This window comes from Guillardia theta, assembly GCF_000315625.1.
Source record: "Guillardia theta CCMP2712 unplaced genomic scaffold GUITHscaffold_147, whole genome shotgun sequence".
NCBI lineage: Eukaryota > Cryptophyceae > Pyrenomonadales > Geminigeraceae > Guillardia > Guillardia theta.
The window spans coordinates 113,729-132,229 of record NW_005434527.1 but is presented as its reverse complement, the minus strand read 5'-3'; the positions used below and the strand labels follow the sequence as shown (position 1 = coordinate 132,229).

At 53.7% G+C, this 18,501-nt stretch overlaps 7 protein-coding genes across 7 annotated transcripts in view; 4 read left to right on the top strand and 3 right to left on the bottom strand.

Moving 5' to 3' along the window:
- Window positions 1-101: 101 nt before the first annotated feature.
- On the bottom strand, window positions 102-4,593 carry GUITHDRAFT_147284 (hypothetical protein; the record flags this gene model as incomplete). Its single annotated transcript, XM_005821308.1, has 16 exons — window positions 102-249; window positions 297-379; window positions 573-619; window positions 695-743; window positions 827-868; window positions 917-1,000; window positions 1,275-1,346; window positions 1,614-1,773; window positions 2,152-2,234; window positions 2,528-2,624; window positions 2,688-2,815; window positions 2,872-2,943; window positions 2,990-3,022; window positions 3,080-3,124; window positions 3,770-3,904; window positions 4,084-4,593. 16 exons carry the CDS (start codon window positions 4,591-4,593, stop codon window positions 102-104), a joined length of 1,788 nt encoding a protein of 595 aa, XP_005821365.1.
- A 929-nt stretch (window positions 4,594-5,522) lies between these two features.
- Window positions 5,523-6,991, top strand: GUITHDRAFT_119466 (hypothetical protein; the record flags this gene model as incomplete). Its single annotated transcript, XM_005821307.1, has 9 exons — window positions 5,523-5,653; window positions 5,705-5,827; window positions 5,889-5,966; window positions 6,015-6,080; window positions 6,236-6,296; window positions 6,346-6,444; window positions 6,494-6,610; window positions 6,661-6,828; window positions 6,878-6,991. 9 exons carry the CDS (start codon window positions 5,523-5,525, stop codon window positions 6,989-6,991), a joined length of 957 nt encoding a protein of 318 aa, XP_005821364.1.
- A 47-nt stretch (window positions 6,992-7,038) lies between these two features.
- GUITHDRAFT_155767 (hypothetical protein) lies at window positions 7,039-7,967 on the bottom strand. The gene is made up of 2 exons (XM_005821306.1): window positions 7,454-7,967; window positions 7,039-7,404 (listed from the first exon to the last, which is right to left on the bottom strand). Exons 1-2 carry the CDS (start codon window positions 7,906-7,908, stop codon window positions 7,191-7,193), a joined length of 669 nt encoding a protein of 222 aa, XP_005821363.1. The 5' UTR covers window positions 7,909-7,967; the 3' UTR covers window positions 7,039-7,190.
- Window positions 7,968-8,396: 429 nt separating this feature from the next.
- GUITHDRAFT_155766 (hypothetical protein) lies at window positions 8,397-8,786 on the top strand (the record flags this gene model as incomplete). The annotated part of the gene is made up of 2 exons (XM_005821305.1): window positions 8,397-8,517; window positions 8,609-8,786. Coding segments are annotated over 2 exons (261 nt in total), but the record flags the coding sequence as incomplete, so codon positions are not given.
- A 241-nt stretch (window positions 8,787-9,027) lies between these two features.
- On the top strand, window positions 9,028-9,577 carry GUITHDRAFT_56364 (hypothetical protein; the record flags this gene model as incomplete). Its single annotated transcript, XM_005821304.1, has 3 exons — window positions 9,028-9,070; window positions 9,174-9,418; window positions 9,467-9,577. Coding segments are annotated over 3 exons (399 nt in total), but the record flags the coding sequence as incomplete, so codon positions are not given.
- A 488-nt stretch (window positions 9,578-10,065) lies between these two features.
- On the bottom strand, window positions 10,066-11,770 carry GUITHDRAFT_119463 (hypothetical protein; the record flags this gene model as incomplete). The annotated part of the gene is made up of 5 exons (XM_005821303.1): window positions 10,066-10,218; window positions 10,336-10,481; window positions 10,613-10,792; window positions 11,028-11,610; window positions 11,672-11,770. 5 exons carry the CDS (start codon window positions 11,768-11,770, stop codon window positions 10,066-10,068), a joined length of 1,161 nt encoding a protein of 386 aa, XP_005821360.1.
- Window positions 11,771-14,894: 3,124 nt separating this feature from the next.
- GUITHDRAFT_147280 (hypothetical protein) overlaps window positions 14,895-18,501 on the top strand; it is a gene marked incomplete at both ends in the record, with an annotated part of 8,854 nt that continues 5,247 nt past the window's right edge. Inside the window, 7 exon segments of the mRNA XM_005821302.1 lie at window positions 14,895-15,050; window positions 15,112-15,600; window positions 15,650-16,849; window positions 17,011-18,024; window positions 18,076-18,214; window positions 18,234-18,271; window positions 18,364-18,396. Of these exon segments, the coding sequence (XP_005821359.1) occupies window positions 14,895-15,050; window positions 15,112-15,600; window positions 15,650-16,849; window positions 17,011-18,024; window positions 18,076-18,214; window positions 18,234-18,271; window positions 18,364-18,396 (3,069 nt within the window).

The following is an 18,501-nucleotide window of genomic DNA, read 5'->3' as shown; positions in this document are numbered from 1 at the left end:
AATAGAAGGAGAAGGGGATAGGAAGTGAACGAGTGAAGATAAGGGGACGAAGTGATTTTAAGAGTTGTGAGCGATGATGTGACGAACGCTTCCTCCTGCTATCAAACCATTCTCACATTCGCCCTTTGTCTCCTCCCGTCGCCCTCCACCTCCACCTCTTTCCTCCCCTCCCTCTCCCTCCCCTCCTCCCTGGTCTCACCCTGGCTGTCTGCTGCGAGCTTAAGGCTTCTTTCCCAGTCCTTCACCCACCTGCGAGAAAGCACTTCAGGCTGCGAGCTCGACCAACATCTCCTCACTTGTCGAGGTTGAAGAGAGAGGAGGAGGATCGAGCAGCGTCAACGAGCATCCTAGCCGCCTTGGACCTCGAGAGCACCATCGCCTGAAAGAAGCAGCTTCATCCTCCCTCCTCTATCCCTTCTACCACCTGCTCCCCTCCTTTTCTCCTTCCATTCTTCTCCTCTCCCCCTCCCGACCTCCCTACACTGTATCTTTCCTCTCTCCCACTTCTTGTCCCTTCCTTCTCCTCTCCCCGTCTCTATTCCTCTTCTCCCCTGACCAACGGCTGTTCTCACCGCCTCCACGTAGTCTTGACCGTTCCTCGCAATCATCCAGGACAAGCCTTATAGGGCAGTCAGCTCCTCCTCCTCCTCCTCCTCCTCCTCTTCCTCCTCCTCCTCCTGTGCGCCTCCTTCACCTGCTCCATGGACGATGCCCGCGGCTGCTCTTGATACCATGCTCCTCGCCTGCATGCACCTGCTGTCACCCAAGGGAGAGGAGCAGGAGCAAGTGCAGGAGCAGGAGCAGAAGCAGGAGCAGCAATGCTGACCGGCCACACAAGAACGGGAATCCCTGACCAGAGCGCATCGACCTAGCAGGAGTGAGGGCTAGAGGAGGAGGAGGAGGAGTGTCGTCGTACTGTGGTGGTGTGACCGCTCTGCAGTCGGGTGTCGAGATGAAGATGCATGAGCTGAGAGCGAAGGATGTGCTCCTGGTTCTTGAGCTGGAAGAAGAAGATCAGCGAGAGAGAAGAGGAGAAGGAAGAGAAGGTGGTCAAGGAACCTGGAGAAGGAGCCACAACTTAAGGAAGAGGAGGAGGAGGAGGAGGAGGAGGAGGAGGAGGAGGAGGAAGATCAGCGAGGGAGAAGAAGAGGGGGGGAGGAGGAAGATCAGCTAGGGAGAGGAAGAGGAGGAGGAGGAAGATCAGCGAGGGAGAAGAGGAGGAGGAGGTAGGGGAGAGCAGCAGCAGCAGGAGGAAGCGAAGGGTTATCATTCACCTTCTCCGCTAGGATCAAACGAGTCGCGTTGATTCCATTTGCACGCAGAGCAGCGCGAAGATTTCTCTCCGCCTGAATCAGAGGGATGAAGTGAGGAGCAGGAGCAGGAGGAGCAGGAGGAGCAGGAGCAGGAGGAGCAGGAGGAGCAGGAGGAGGAAGAGTAGGAGTGGGAGGGTGAAAGAAATGATCAGTGTATGAAAGGCCGGGTTGAAATGAGGGAAGGGATGAAAGAATGAGAGTAAGAGGAGGAAGGCGGAAAGAGTCGGAGCAGGATCGTCAAGTAGGGGATGGGGAAGGGGAAGGGGAAGGGGAAGGGGAAAGGAAAAGTTTTCCTGCAACCTGCTTGTGAAACAAGAACTTTACGAGCACGAGGACAGACTGGCTCAAACCTTTCAAGGGCCAAAATGAAGAGAAAAGTTTGAGAACCTTTTCATCTCGTCGAAGGATATCGATCCATGCTCGTAGGATGTGCTTGTCTATCTTGAAGAATTGGTTGTAGCTGAAACAGCATTACTTTCCTCCTCCTCCTCTCCCTCCTCTTCTTCGTCGTGCTCATCCTCCTCTTTCCCCTTCTCCTCCTCCTGCTCCTCCTCGTCGTCGTCACATCCCTCCCTTCTCCTTGCCTGCAGTAGATGATAGAAGAGTTGGGGAGTCCTTCCTTGCTCCTCCTGCCCACAAGCTCCTTCTCTCCTGCTCCAGAGTTTGAGCTACTCATGAGGAGAGGGAGGGAATGTACCGAAGACGTTTGTCTTGAATCGTTGCCTGAACAGAGAAGACAACAGTAATGTGATGGGATGGCAGAAGAGGAGGACGTTACAAGACATGTCAGCCAGCAGAACAGATTGCAACCCACGATGAAAGATGAAGAGCAAAGTACTTGTGGGAGTTGACATGATACGAGTTGGGCATGTAGATGAAGGACTCCGAGTAGTGATGACGATAATCTGGCGGACTTGTGATCTGATACACTGAAAGTCAACTAGAGAAGAAGGTCTGAAGGCACTGAAATAAATAAAACAAGAGGAACAGATAAGGAAAAGGGAGGAGAAGGAGGCGAGCGGGAGGGAAGGAAGATGAGGACGAGGAGCAGGACAAGGATGGAGTGGGAGGAGGAGGGCAAGGAGGACGAGGAGGACGAGGACGAAGCGGGAGGAGGGGAAGGAGGAGTGGGAGGAGGAGGAAAACGAGGACGAGGAGGGGGAGGAGGAAGCGGGGACTGGGAATCATTCAGCCGATGGGCATGAGGGGGTCACTTTGTCGGTAACAAGGTGGTCTATGTAAGATGCTCCGGTGGTTGCGGCGAAGGCCATGTAGGCAACTTGAACGGCCGAGGGCTTGAAGGCGAGCAGACTGACATGAGGAGACGAGCGGGACGAGAGTCAAACATGTCCCGACAGGATCGACTGATCTCACCTCTTGTAGAGCATGGTGCCGTTGGCGTGTAGGCCGCAGATGTCGACGAGGACGTGGACGTTGTTGGAGTTGATGAGGGCAGGGATGTCGGACACTTCGATCCTACTAATGTCGACGAAGTGCTCGACCTGTTAGATTGAAGGAGTCTCAACAACTCCAAGGAAGGAAGAGCCTCTCCTCTCACGTTCTTCTCCACCCTCGCTTTCTCCGCATCGTCAGCATTGTCGTCGTGCGGTCTGATAGCAAACCCAAAGATCTGACGTGCAAATCTCAGCAGCCTGCGCCGGCTGATTCTTGACAACCTCGACTTGACTTCGGTTGTGCGACCCGAAAACCTAAAGGTTCATCACTAACGCTCTTCCTCCCCTCCTCGTCGCAAGCTTACATGGTACATGAGCCCGTTGCGAACTCCGAGGCCGAAGCTGTAGCTCAGGTACCTGAAGACAAGTCAGCAGCTCCCGCAAGGGCAGAGCGGTAAGGTGACCCAACTCTTAGCCTTTTCTTTCCAGACGGTCTGACTGGCATGCAGGTCAGGAAACAAAGAGGAGGAGAAGAGAGAAGAGCAGAGCAGAGGTGGGGGCAGAATAACATGAGAAGAGAGAAGAGACAAGAGAATCTGAGTTGATGAAAGGTGAGGTAAAAACATGAAAACGGAGATGTAAGGTCACTTTCATTACATGAGATTAGAATGCAGAGTGTGCGAGGAATGAACATCTCATCCAGGACCTCAATGCGTACATACAAGACTAGCATGTCGTACCATATCGGAAACGATGAAGAGATGGCTGCAGATTTCTGTTCGTATGGATGCGGCAAAGCTTGAGAACGTATTCCTCATCAACATCCAGAAGCAAAATCTTGAAACCACGAAAATCTTCAGACAATGGCATCTCCCCTGTCCACCCTTCTCCATCCCTCCTCTACCCTCCTACCATCTCCTTCCTGCTCCTTCCTCCCTCCTCTACCCTCCTCCCTTCTCTTCCCTCCTACCAACCCCTTCCTGCTCCTTCCTCCCTCCTCTACCCTCCTACCACCCCCTTCCCCATCCCTCCTCCCTCCTCTACCCTCCCCCCTTCCTTCACCTGTGACGGCGTCCAGACCGTGTCTGCCGGATTGCCCGACACTTCAGCTTTGCCAAGGACGACGTGAAGAGCTCGTCGCGCTCTAGCGTAGTTGCGGTTCCAGGAGGAGAGGATGGAGGCCGTGTAGTGCTCCAGCTAGAGTTGGTCAGAGCGGCAAGAGGATACGTAGGTAAGGAGGGGAGGGGAGGGAAGGAGCAGGGCCATGTGAGAGGAGCAGGAGGAACACGAGACAGGCCGAGAACAGGGACGAGCAGCACGAGAAGTGACAGCATGACAGGAGGTAGAGGGGCAGGGGCAGGAGGAGCATGGAGCACCTGGAGCAGGAGAGCTAAGGACCCGAACTGATTCTCATCGAGCCGCATGGTCGTCTCCAGCACCCGGATCGCCTCCTCAATCTCCCCGACACTCCACAGCGCTTGCCCGAGGTTGGCGAAGTACAAGGAGTCGAGCTGGGTGCTGGCAGCCATCTTGAAGTGAGGGATCGCTTGCTTCGACCTCCCCAGCTGATGGAGGCTGATCGCCAGGTTGCTGTGCGTGAAGGCGTCTCTCGGCATTAGCGATGCAGCCTTGGACAGGAATGCCACAGCTTCTGACGCTCTTCCCTCCAGCAGGAGCTTCTCACCGATGAAGTACAGCTGTTCTCCTGTCATGCTGCGTGCTGCCTCTGGCAGGCTAAAGTCAAGGGGCTTGTCTGTCTCGTCAGATGCGAAAGAAGCACTGTTAACCACAACTTCGCGCGCGTTTCGTGGGACGGCGGTGCCAGCCTGACTCAGAGAGGAGAGGAGGAGGAAGAGCGTGGCTGCGGGACGCAGGATCTTGGACATGGAGTCGTCAGCACGAATCTCTCTCCCTCCTCCTCTCATCCTCTTCCTCTCGCTCCCCTCGTGCCATCGTTCCCCTGCTCCCACAGTCCCTCGCCCATGGTGGAGGTCGCTTCCCTCTGAGGCGGGTCTGCATCAAGTTTGCCCCCCTAGCGATATCAGTCGGACTTGATCTCAATGATCATCCGATATGAGATCACATGATCATCAGTGTGACACCGTACAGTCCAACTGTTTTAAACAGGGACAGCAGTCTGCCGGATGAGGGTTGTTTCTCGCTGTCTTTTCTCCCGGAGTCTCGCGACCCGGCGGCGGCTGCGCGACACTGAGGCGGACGGTGTCACTGAGCCTACTCTCTTGCCCGGGTTCGGAAAGGCCGGCCGGGCCGGGATCCGATGCGGCACGCCGGTGATCCGATGATCGGACAGTGCCGCAGTCAGGCGCGGCCGCCGCCGCCGGTGATGATCGAGCCCCAAGTTGACTCGTGTGACCGTCCGGTCAGACCACTTTGACTGAGTAACGGTCCAAGCCTGAGGGGGGTAGGGGGTACCTGAAATAGTACAGCCAACACGGGAAGCGCATGGGTAGGGGTGATAGACGGTTGGTGCGCCAGTCATGGCAGGGCCGGGGGTAGCAGACGCGAACTTGCAGTGGGAAATTCTCAACTGAGGGTTACGAGGAGGGACGTGAAGACAATGATGAACAACAAGACAAGCTGAACGTCCTCTCTCCTCTCCTTCCCTCAGACTGCTCTCCCAAGAGCCGGCAGCCCACGTTGAACAGGGGGGCCCTGCAGGAGTCTGGCCAAGAGCTTTCGGGGATTCCTGATACCAACGGGCTGACAAGTCAGTGAAGGTAGAGGGCAGAGGAGGAGGAGCGAGCGGAAAGTGTCAACCTTTGGATCTGAGGAACGACCGAGCTCCTCATACCTCATGACTCAAGGGCGTTCTAAGTCGTCAATCGGCTTCCATGGTCCCGGGCCAGGAGCGTATGACGTCTCAAAGGCGGACCCATGGCGGTCAGACATTGTACGGATACCGACGGCGAAGTCTCAGGCACCCAGGTAGATGTCTGACTGGCAACTTGCTGAATCGGCTAAAGTGCTCTTTGGAAGGTTTGCACTTTCAAACAGCAAGTCAGAGCTCGACTGGGTCGTACATCGCTCAAGACAGGTTCCCTCCCCGATTCAGTACGGAAACAGCAACGAGAGTGCACTCAAACATACGAGTCTGTACAGGTGATGACCGAGTCTGTGGTACCTTAAGATTGTTCCTGGTCGTTTGATGCGTGTCCTATAGAAATAGTCAGGTCGGGGGGAAGATGACTCTCTCGAGAGGGATGAACTCTGAAGAATTTATCCGCAAGTTGAAGTCAAGGTCACCATGATCGCCAAGTCCTCGCATCTTCTGAGATGTTCTCTCTAGTTTTCCTGCACCTGGAGCATACGGCAACCCGATCCCTCCGCATCTCAACGCATCGTCTGGTGGAAGGTAGCAAGTTGCAAACAATTCCTCGTCGCTAAAAAGCTAATAAGCTGATTCGCAAGATTTTCTACAAGCAGCAGCCCTTCAGAGGTAGATGTAATCTGTAGAAGGTTGCTCTTGCTTTCTGTACCTACTGCTGCCTTCTAATCTATGCCAAATAGAACCGCGAAGTTCCCTGGTCCTGGCCAATATGCCTTGCCCAACATAGCAACAACAAAAAAGGTAAAAGAACTCATATCTCTCTCGAAAGTTTCCTCAAAAGCGCAAACAGAATGGGCCATCGGTTGGGAAGATCGGTAAAGCTTCTCTTATGGTCGGGTCAATGTACAACTTCGTGCCCGATACACCTGCTCCCGACCACTACTACAACGTAAGCTCACTTCTGGCATGACGTTGTATCGCTCTGACACGCCTGGAAGCCCAAGTACTCCAGCCTTGTAGACTCAGGGGGGCGTTTTTCGATCTCAAGTCCGATATCGGAACTTGACAGGATAGTGCGAGACGCTCGGTCGAAGCCTGGACCAGGGAACTACAAGGTGAAGGCTGAAGGTTGAAGTGCCGTGAGGGAAAGGTGACGGGAGGGCAGGTGGGCGACACATACGGAGCGTTCAACAACAAGAAAGTCTGGCAACCGTTCAAGGGGCACGTCGAGGCTGTGGTCTCACGCAAGGACAAGAACCCTGACATCTCAGACATTCAATCGCTTCGGGAGACGAACGAGAGCGAGGAGAATGAAGATCAGTCCTTGCTGCTAGTAAGACATGTGAGAGGAACGATTCACGGATGACTTTTGTTCTCTGCAGTCCCTCAACGAATTTCTTCGAAGCCGATGGCTCGAGTTGACCAACGCAAATCAGCTGCAGGGTAAATCAAACGCGATGGACAAACAATCTCAAAGGAAAACAAGGCCATGGTAGCGCACGCCATGAGTCAGTCCCTGACATGTGAAGGTCACATAAACCTTGATGGGAAGACTTGTTTTAATAGCCACAAATGGTTCCATGTCCTTTCAAAGAAACCAAGTTCAAAGAACATCATCGTATCCATTCTCTAGAATGTTCCAGCTCTGAAAGACTTCTGTTGAACATCACATCAGAGCTCCTTCTATCAAAGAGTTTATCCCAGGAGGGGGCCCTGCGCATGAATCTTCCTCAAGCACTTCATGCGGTCCTCGAACCACGGGAAGTTCTCAGTGCACCAATCGATGGCTTCCTTGGAATGGTAGATGTCGCCAAACGTGGCTGGGGATGCGTAGTCTCCAGTGACAGTGTGAGCAAGGGAAGATGAGGGGTCATGGGGCATCGGCGCGTGCAAGAATGGGCGCTCGTATCTGCAAACGAAGTCACAACAGGAAGGGGACAAGACAAGAAACAGCTTACGGGTCCTTCCAATAGTCACCAGGCTCAAGCTTCGAGACAAAGTTGCTGTCACCAGCGGCGGACTCAAGGGACTGGGTCGAGATGGGATCGTTTCTCGAGGTGCTGTAGTATGGAGAATCGCTATCCGTGGTGGCGAGCTCATGGGGAAGGCCGCGCCTGCCCGCCAAGCTCTGCACCTGAGAACGAAGCATCTGATGGCGCCTCGCTCCAGACTTGGGGTTGAGAGCAGAGAGCTTTCCAGAAAGGCTGTTCACTTCCTTCTCAAGCACGCGAACTTCCTGGCGAAGAACATGGTTGTCCTTCATAAGCAGCTTCTGCGAGTTGTGCTTCAACGCGCCTCTGCTCTTGTACCTGTTGACGTAAGCAAGATCCTGAGTGGTGGGCGCATCAATGTCTTGGAGGACAAAGGAGGAGGAGTTTCTGTCGACTACCAACAGCGCAAGGAGCAGGAGCATGGCGCCGCTCGCCCCCAACGCTGCCCATGTTCGCTGCATGATGCCTCTTCGCGTTTAACCCTCCACCCTACCCCCACCCGGTAAATACAAGAGGAACTTAGGGGTATCAGCAACATTTATCAGTCCACAAGGGTAGTATCTCACACGGCTGAAATTTGGGGGTAGGGGTGTATCTGAATTTAATCGATTCAAAGAAGGTATCACCAAAGTATTGAATTGAATCGATTCAGCATTGCTTTTTCAGGGGTACCAACAAGGTGATTTTGGAGGGTGGGGGTACATGCTGCCAAGGAATGCGGGGGGCGGGTATGGCGGTTCTTCACCTGGCGCTTCAAGTCGGTTGTGTGGGAGCAGGAGGAGCAGCAGTAAGAATGCCATCGATGGGAAGACAAAGTGCCGGGAGGATCGTCAGTAGCCTCACGGCATCTTCAGCTGCCTTCATGGCGGCAAGATCTCGTCCGGAGGATGGACCCTTACCGGCAACCAGCGCTGTCTCTGACTCGCTGACGTCAGCATGGATCGTTTCTGGTCTCTCAGGCAAAGTGTCGGCGGCAGGGGCGGCAGGGGAAGCTGCAGGAGTACCAGGACCGCATGCTTGCGGCCGGAGAGGTCGTGCAGCCACGTCGCTGAAGGCATCTTGCGGAATCTCGAAAGTGAATGGAAAGGAAACCAAGAAGATAAGCTTGAAGACTACAAGCAGAGTGTTCTCTGAGTCGTCCAGACAACGTCTTCCTCCTGTTTGCCTCTCCTCCTTCTCCTCGTCTTCTACCGACGCCAAGATCGCGAAAGAATCGAAGACGATCGAAGCTTGCGGCACCCCAGGAAGCGATTCTGTGCTGAGTGACCCTGTCCTCGTTGTAGGACTGGTGAGTTTGTGCCTTCCTTCCTACCCCTACCCCTTCTCCTACCCCTTTTCCTGCCCCTACCCCATCCTTTACCCCTGCCCCTTGCCCTTGGCCTTGGCCTTGCCCTTGTCTTTCCTTTACCCCTTTCCCTTCCTCTATCTAACTACCACTTGAACGCTACCTCGTCCTCTACCTTTGTACATGCGTTATTGGCCTTTCTTGATATGCTTGTCGCTGCCACTTTCCCGCTGCCCGAACCTCACCAACGTCGCAGGGTAACCCAGGATCGCAGTACACGCACACGAGGCACAACATCGGTGTTTCTTTTCACTCCCCTTCTCTCGTACCTCATACTCAACTTCCCTTCCCTTCCTCCTCCTTCTTCTCCGTCCTACCTTGCTCATGTCCTGTGCTGTTCAGGCTTCCTGGCTGTTGATGAGCTTGCGAGGAGGTGGCAAGTAACCATGAAGCCGGTGGCGGAGGTCCATGGGGATCTTGGATGCGTCATGATCAACGGGCGGAGGGTCCACCTGCTGAAGCCAACGACCTTCATGAACCTCTCGGGCAAGTCTGTGCAAGCAGCTCTCTCCCTCCTCGACATCACCAACCTCGAACGGCTGCTCGTCATCATCGACGACATCTACCTGCCCGTCGGGGGCTTGCGGGTGCAGCCTTCCCTCTTGTCTGCCATCGGGAGACTGAGATGAGCGCAGGCGAGGCCCAAGGGGAGCCCCGGAGGACACAACGGACTCAAAGACGTCGAGCGCAAGCTCGTTACGCCCGATTATCCCCGTCTGCGCGTGGGGGTGGGAACCGTTCCTGAAGGTCGTCAATACTGCTCGTCCTCTTCCCCTCGCTGCTCTTCGTCCTCTCCTCTCCCTTACGCCTCGTCTCAGGTCAGAACCTCGTGGATCACGTGCTCGGAAACTTCGAGGAGGAGGAGATGAGCCGGATCCCGCTGGTCATTGAGAGAGTCTGTGAGGTGGGAGATGTCAGAGCCGCTGCCTCATCTGACATTCGGCAGGTGGTCGGTGAGTGGGTCTGCGGCAGCGACTTCAGCCGCGTGCAGAACCTGTGTGGGGTCCTGTCCAGCAAGCCGCTGGGAGAGGAGGGGAAAGGGGAAGCAGCAGCGAAGCAGGAGCAGGGGGAGAAGACTGAGAGTGTTAAGGCCATGGTTTGATTGGAGGAAGGAAAGCTCAGGGGCGTGTAGAGTGATAGGGGTGAGTGAAATATCTGAGATTAAGGAAAGGAGGAGGGGAAGCGTCACATGTAACCTCTTTTCCTCACAACTGTACAACCTTGTTCTTTGACCTTACCGGCGCATCTTAGCAGCGTGATGGATCATCTGAGCGATCGTTTGGTTCCCGTGCTGTGTCGCGCTCTCCTCTGCTGTCAGTCCTCGCCTCGAAAGAGCATCCAGCTTCAGCGTGGGGATCTTGAGGAGCTCCTGTACCCCCTTGGCGTACTACGACCCACGGTCATTGGAGGCAGGACAAGAAGCCGATGCGAGGAGGGAGGGGAGTGGAGCAGGCGATCAAGAGAGAAAGGGAGGAGGAGGAGGAAGAGCAGCGGTCTGGCTCACCCCTTCGTCTGCTGCGAGATGCAGAGCAGTGCAACCGAACTCGTCCTCCACGTTGACGTCGGCGCCGTGAGCAATGAGGAAGTCGAGGACTGTTCCTTGCATGAGAGCAAGCTGCGCCCTCACTCCTCCCTCCCCTGACTTCTGTACTGCTCGAAAAGTCAGCGACTCAGAGAAGAACAGCAGGAGCCCAGGACGAAGACGGCGAAACTCGAAGGAAGGGACGAGGGTGGAGCTGAAGTGAAGAGGGAAGCGGCTAGGAGGGGCTGGGGGGAGACACCTTTAGTGATCGCGCTGGTCCATTTCTCCCGCAGCCGTGAAGTGCCAGCAGAAAAGTAGATCCACTTGTGCCGGTTGTCTCCTTCCTCCCACTCCGTCTGCGCGTGCGGTGGGAGGCTCCTGAGCGCAAACACGTTCCCTTTGCCTTTGAGCTGGGGGAACTCGTGGAAGAGTTGGAAATCTGCAAACACACAAACGCGATATCGATCAGCACCTGAAGCGAGTATGAAGGGCCGAGAGGGAAAGCGCGAGAGGAGGGGAGAGAGAAGGAAGACGCGAGGAGGAGGGGGCCGGAATCAGGAACAAGGGCGGGGGTGGGGGGAGGGGGAAGCGGAGACAGTGAAGGGAGGCGAGAGGAGAGTAAAAGGGGAGACAGGAGGAATGGGGGAAAGGCAGACCTGACACAGCCAGCCTACCAATCGACCGATTACTTTTGAGGAATTCTTTCTCTCCGACGAACCACTGCAGGTCCTGGTTCTTCCTGAGCACGAAATACCTCGAGGTCCACTGGACGTGGTTGGGGCGCGCGTCCTCTTCGTCTGTAATGCACAGCCAACCCTTCATACACGGCTCGTTCTTTGACTTGTCTGACTTGCGCTTGTTCATCAGGTGACCGTATCGCAGCATGAAGATCTGTCCCTTCACTCCCTTCCATGCCGATACAATCTTCTCCTTCACCTTCGCATGGAGCTTCTGCCCCTGCACCAGCTTCGATTCTGTCCACAAGAGTTTGTGCGCTCCTTCGTCTAACAAGTCCAGGTCATGGAAGCTCATCTGCTCTTCCAGCCATGTCCTCGTGTCATCTCCCGACTTGAGGTGCTTGAGGTAATCATCTATCGCTTCCATCGCCTGGTGATGAAGTCTCTTCTCCACTGTGAGTTCCAGCAGCATCTTGTCTGCATGTTCGAGATGATTTCCCTCGCGATAGATCGCCATGAACTCCTTGTAATCAAGCACGCCATTCTTGTTCACATCCAGTGATTTGAACTTCTCTTCCACCTGCCACAACCATCACCATCATCACCACAAACGCCAACAAGTGGATGAGAAACCAACACACCAGAGCCTCAGGGATGTTGATCTGAAGTTCATCGAAACACTTCTTGATCGCATTCATGGTGATCTCAGCATCCGCCTGCATCACATTCACTTCACTCATACGACACCTCCAACTCATCACGGTGGCGTATTTCTTGAAAACCACCTCAGGATGGGGCTTGAAGATCTTCTTCCTCCTTCTCCCAGAGGAAGAGCTCCCTGTGGATGCCACCTGTTCGGATGTGGAAGAGCTACGAGCAGGTCCAGGCACAAGCTGAGCGACTGGAGTCTCGAACAAGTTTGTTGTTTGATATCTCACTTCTCCTAAGAACCTCCCTTTTGTCTTGTCGCTTTCCTGACCCCTTTGTAAACTCAAGATCGACCAGCCGTCCTCTATCTTGAACTTTGCCATGTTATCCAACACAACACCATAGTCAACCGTCTTGAGAGTATCCGGATGAAGCATGCCGGAGGGAAGGAAGGGTCGACTTCAAGCTATGCTTTTTGATTGCATCTGATGACTGCTCCGGAAATGTTCGTCCATTCAAATGTCAAGGGCCTAGGATAAAATTAACTATGCAATCAACCAGGAACAATGAAGATCAAGGTTCAGAACATTTTGCTGCCAAGTAAACCATTGCCCCGTTCTATGCCTTTCTCTGCTAGTGCTTTGGAGCGATCGTACCTAATCGTCCTCTTCTCATTCTCTTCTTCAAAGCTTTCTCTACCAGGGATATCCTTTGCTTTGACTACATGCAATACTTGATTCAAATTTGGAACTTGGAAAGGCGCGACAACGTTTGGTTCGATTTTGGCTGGCCCCTCCTAATAATGTACCACTGCCTTCCCGTCCTCTCCCGTCCTCTCCCGTCCTCTCCCGGCCTCTCCCGTCCTCTCCCGTCCCGGAGTCTCCCGTCCTATAGTATCCTGTCCTGCCCGAATTTGTCCTCCCTCAGTGCTGACTCCTGTCCGTTCTCGCCCCCTCCCCCCTGCGAGGCCTCTCAGTCAGCCTGTCAAGGCATGAATCCTTTTCCGTGCGTCAAAAGATTTACAACGTTATAAAGTTTCGAGATCTGGTACAATTTTACAATATTGTAATAACTGAGGTCGTAGAAATAGATCACATAAAATGTTATAGAACACAGCATAACTCCCGTCAGTTTATAAATCAGCGCCCAAAAACAATTATAGCGAACGCTCAGCGCCTTTTTGAACCTACTCTCTATGATTTGAAATACCAACTCAAAGTGTTTTAAATTCATGTAAACCCTTGAGGTGCCAGGGAACTCCGAACCCTCAGAAACTCTGGGGCAGGCCCATTAAACAATTATATCGGCGGCTCTTCGTGAGGAACGGTCATTAATAAAGTTATATAAACGGAAGTACACAATTGACAGGTGGACCCCGCGATCATCAGGTTGACTTCCAGTGGTCACGTCCGAGCGTGACCGCCCGGAGCCGCCTGGCGGGCCGGCCGCCGCTGGCCAATCACCGCCGGTCACTGCCGCCTGGCCAGTGGCTTGCTGCCCGGCGGGCCGGGGGGCCTCCCCCGATAGTACTAAATTTTCAACCTGCCGCATCCGAGGCCCTATGCGGCGTGAGTCAGTAGTTCCGGGCCGGGCACGGCACTGTCGCAACCGTCCGGGTTATTCAAGTTTTTTTTTCAGTAACTGACCGTCCGACTCAGTGACTGTCAGGGTTGAGTAGCCTACTAGTTGTTCTGAGTCACAAAGTGTTGCCAACTTGCTGTCACAACGGTGCGGCGTTCCGGTACGCCGACTAGTTTAAGAGGCTGTGAGTTTAAGGACTCCGCCGGAGAACCATTTGGGGGGCAGGCAGTTGGCAGGATTGGGTTTGGTTCCGAAGTTCTCGCTGTCTTTTCTCTTCTCGCTGTCAAAGTTTGGCCTGTGCGATCCGATCGGACCGACGGCGACACTGCGTCAGCCGGGTCAAGCCTCCTCGCCTCTCCTGATTGTCCTCGTACTGATTTTTAAGTTAACTTCGAGTAAAAAAAAGAACCATCAGGCTCTTATCCCGCAGTGCATGGCCTGCCACGGTCCGGCGTCACAGTGACTGAGGCGTCTCAGTACCGTCTCTCAGGCCCCGGGTTATCCTCGTACTGATGTTTAACTTAACTTTGAGTAAAGCACGAGTGTAACGGCGGCTTGTCTATTTTCATAGGCTCCCCACCCCACCCTAGTACAATCGGTGCTTACTACCCACCTCCCTCTGACTAAATACTGGACCCACCCTATCCCACATGCGTCACCCACTGAGGAAAGGAGGGGAGCCTACCTACCAGTTAGGCGTTGCAACTGGGGAGGTGGCCTGTGGACCCCCCCCCCAAGTGAGGCTCTTGGAGACACAACGGGTAGTGGGGGGTAGTTGTCAAGCCCTAGTCAAAGTTTTTTTTCAGTCAGGGGTGAACGACAGCAGAGGGACCGGGAACCACTGTGGGTCACATCATGGCAGCAGTTCGCGAGGGGGTAGGGGTAGTACATTCTTCCCCTGTAGGGGTACTAATCAGAGATAATGGAGGGGTACAATGACGCATCAGGAGAGGAGGGGAGGGTATGATTGATGCTTCGAGGACGGGTGATACTTGACCCACCCCTCCCCAGTGTCTCCGCGCCATCATGCACTGTCGCAATTTACTTCGCCATTCCCCTCTCTTTCTCCTGCCTGCTGCTGCTGCTGCTGCTGCTGCATGGCTACACCATCAGCAACTCCCTTGACATCTACAGCATCCTATGCTTTGATCCAAACAGCTTTCTCCATACTCATTTCGTCACAGATTGTTGAACCATCGATGAAAAATTATGTGTAATTCCCCTTGGTCATGTATTCAACATCTCATTGAAAGTCCTGTCCCCTGTAACAACTTTGGTCAGTGTCTTTTCTCTTATGAGGGGACTATATCACTCTTGTTCATGGATATGCCTTTGTGCGCGTGAAAGTGCTTCTTCAAATTGCAATTCTTTGTAAACATGACTGGCAAAATCCTTCCCAAATTTTTCATTCTTAGTCCTAGTGTATGTTTCTGCATCCTTCAAAACTTTTTGCGGTGCTGACGTTTCTATGTAGGATGAAAGGGAAGCATTGATCTATTCTTGGAAGACGATAAAAACATGACAAAACAGTCGTAACTAGCCCTCTAATCTTTCAGGATGGAAAGAATTACTAAGACTGCTTCTTCGGCATTTTGGAGCGAACCTCTGCTCCATCCAGACACCTTGAGACCAGCAATGAATCTGACCAAGACGAGCGTGAGTGATCGAAAATCAGCACCAAAGTATGAGATCATGGGCCTTACGATTCGCAACATTGGAGCTGGTCTTGTGGTAGAAAGCATAACGCTGGATTCTTGTTTCAACGACGCGAAGTTGATACGGGAGTCGCACGTAAGATCATTGCATGATACGTGCATGGTTGAAGTCTAACCATATGTTTGCGTGTTAACAGAATGGAATGTGGACTGGAAGGATTGAAATCGATGATTACCTGATACGGATCGGTACTCAAGAACTGCAGAAGGGAGATTCGTCCATAAACATCGATGAGATCTTTGAAGCAGAGAGGAAGCAATGTCATGATCATATGCTGTTTGGATTCGAGAGGAGAGGTTTGGATCCAGAGGTTTCTCCAGCTTATGCAGTATCTGTGAACTTGCTGAAGAATAAGAAAGAAGCGACTGAACCAATTGGCAACGTAGAGAACAATGATCATGAGGAGCAGGAGGTCCAACACAGGCAAACTCTCAAGCTAGGAGCCAGAAATCTTGAGCTGCCAACCCCTACGGTTGAGGAGATTGAAGCAGACAATACTCACGACAACGAAGACGACGACGCCTCTCCGCCTGCGCAAAGTCTTGAGATTAAAGTAGAGGAGCTGATTTCGGCTACTCAGGAAGCCCTCGATGACACGGAAGCGAAGCAGAAGCAGCAGGAGAAGGTGAAGCATGCCAGATGGAGAGTGCCATCGACTGACGAAATGATGGAAGGTGTGGTTGAATGAGGTGACCGAGCTAGGCAGGGAGATGCGAGCTGAAGCGAGGAAGGCGAGGCAGGCTGAGCAAGACATGAAGTCTCTCCATATCGAGTACAAAACGCAGCTCAAGTCGATTCAGAAGGATCTGCAGGATCAGCTGCTGAAGAGCAAGCGGCACATTGAAGAATCGGATGCGGTTGGGCTCGACTCCCTTGAGCTCGCATCGTCTGCTCTCGACCTAGTAGAAGTGCTGATGGTAAAGTTTCAGTCAGACACTTCGAGCTACGAGAAGAGGATCCACAGGCTGGAAACTTCGATGGCTCATATGAAAGAGCAGGCAGAGCTCGAAGCCAGAAATGCAGCGAAGATCGTGATGGAAAGTTGCCAGGAGGAAAAGAACAAGGTTGAGAAGAGACTTCTCATGGCCGTCCAGGAAGCAGTTGAGGAGAGGCTCGAGCTAGAGAAGAAGGCAGAAGAGTCTTTCACTGAGTTTGAGTCCACCAAGAAGCAACTTGAAGACCTGATTGCTGCGGTGGTTGAAGAGAACAAGGAGCAAGTCGAACGCATCCAACAAATGGAGATCGACAAGAAGGCTCAGGATGATCGCATCAAGTACCTTGATCAACTCCTGCAGAAGGAGATCAGCTCGAGGACGATCGCAGAGGAGGAGAGCGCTAGGCTGCAGCAGGACTTGTCGAATGCTATGGAGGTGATCGTGTGTCAAACGGATCAGATTCAGCTGTTGGATGCGGAGGCTACGAGTTTGACCACTTTGCTGGAGGCTGCGAAAGAGAAGGAAAAAGCTCTGACCATGTCTTTGGAGGAGAGCGTAAGACAGGTGGACTCTTGTCAGGAGAAGACGACCGAGGTTGTCAGTCGCCATGAGCAAGACCTGAAGCGCTTGCAAGAGTCTCTTGTGCGGGAGAGGGAGAGGGCCGATGTTCTGAACTCTCTCAGGCAGAAATCCAAAGAGGCGATGAGGGAGAAAGATGCTATCTTGGTGTCGGCTCTGCAGGATTTGAACTCCGTGTTTGACAAGGTCAAGGCTATCAACCTCGAGTTTGGGGAAACGAAAACTGCACTTGGCCGATCTCTCCAGTTGTGTGAGGACTGTCTTGACGAGTTTGACAAGCACACTGTGCGATGGTCTCACAAAGTGGAGGAGAGCTGGGCGTTGTATACCTCCCTGAAAGAACGGCACGCTGCGTTGTCAGTGAGGTTGAAAGAAGCTGAGAGGAAGCCTGTCCAGCTCGAGCAGGGCTGTCAGAGTCTTTTGACTCATACGACTGACGGCTCGTCTCAGTCAGAAGCTCCTGTCCAGCTCGAGCAGGGCTGTCAGAGTCTTTTGTTCATACGACTGACGGCTCGTCTCAGTCAGAAGCTCCTGTCCAGCTCGAGCAGGGCTGTCAGAGTCTTCCTCCTCCTACTACTAGCGATTGTTCCTCGCAGTATGAGCTTAGTTCGGACCAGCTGGGCAAGGAAGATGGAACTCAGCACAAGGAGAGGACGCGGCTGGGCATGCCGCTTGCCTTCAAGCTGCCGGAGGTGCAGCCGACGGAGGAGCCGGTGGAAGAGAAGACGATGCAGAACTTGCGAGAGCAACTAGAGGATGTGCTTGAGAGGGAGAGGATTCTGCTGGGGATTTGCAGGAAGAGGGAAGGGGAGCTGAATAAGGTGAGAGAGAGCGAGGAGAGGATGAAAAGCAGCATGATAGCCATTCAAACTCAATTGGAGGAGATGAAGGAAAGCTCAGCGGAAATGAAGAGGTTGGAGGAAGAGAAAAGGCGAAGCTCGATGGCAGAGAAGGAGGCGGCTGCAGGGGACGAGATCGAAACCTCTCAGCTCAAAGTCTCCCGTGACAAGCTCGTCGACGTTCAATCTTACCTCTACAAGAAGGTCGTCGGGCTCGAGCAGGCGCGACAAGACGCGTTGAGGGAACTCACGAGCATCAAGCTGGATATCATATCGTCTGCCGGCAAGGATGTTGGAAGTGAGTTAGAGGACCTTCGAGGAACTTCGGCTGCCCTGCAGGCGACAGTGAAGGAGCTGCAGCAGGAGGCGCGAGAGCGGAAGCGTCAGCTGCGCATCCTGACCAAGGAGAACTCGACGCTGCGAGAAGAGCTAGATGGATTTGTGTCGGAGAAAGTTCGGAGGGAGGTCAAAGGGCACAGACAGGAGGAGAGACTCGCTGGGATGGAGAAGACGATCCAACGCCTCCTCACCCTCGAGCTCCTCCCTCTCAAGATCGAGCTCGAGCTGCTGGGCAGGGACCTCATACTGCAGTCAGATGGCGGGGAGGGAGAGGAGGAGGAGGAGGAGGAGAAGAGGATGGGGAGTGTCATAGCAGGAGACTCTCGTGGGGAGCTGGTGAAGGCGCTGCGATCGCAGGTGGTAGAGCTTCAGGGAGGGAATGAGGCTCTGGTACTGTGCCTGCAGCAGGTGCAGGTGGACCTGAACCGTGTGAAGAAGAGGAACGCCCAGCTGCAGTCGATCGTCCTCGACGAGCACACGAGAGGCAGGGCAAGTATCTCCGTGCAGACCGAGGAAGAGGAAGAGGAGAGAGAGAAGGAAGCTCATGGTATTCAGTTCTCTCATAGGAGCGGACACAAACCTCGCGTCCTGTTGGGCGGAAAAGGTCAATGTCTTCTCCTCTTGTTGTCCTCTCCTCCTCTTCCTCTAATCCCTGCTTGCTAAGTCTTGCTTGAGTGCTCCTGACTTGCTGAACAGGCCCAGGTGAAACTCCCCTGGGGAGAGGCGAAGGTCTAGAGGAAAGCAAAGAGGAGGAGGAGGAGGAGGAGGAGGAGGAGGAGGAGGAGGAGGAGGAGGAGGAGGAGGAACGACGGAGGAGACGTAAAGGAAAACGAA

What these genes read in the sequence shown, in the direction of transcription:
- GUITHDRAFT_155767 (XM_005821306.1), bottom strand. Translation starts at nt 7,908, where the DNA reads ATGCTCCTGCTCCTTGCGCTGTTGGTAGTCGACAGAAACTCCTCCTCC. An exon ending in GGTGACTATTGGAAGGACCC is followed by an intron (nt 7,405 to 7,453) that starts GTAAGCTGTTTC and finishes CTTCGTTTGCAG; the next exon opens with ATACGAGCGCCCATTCTTGC.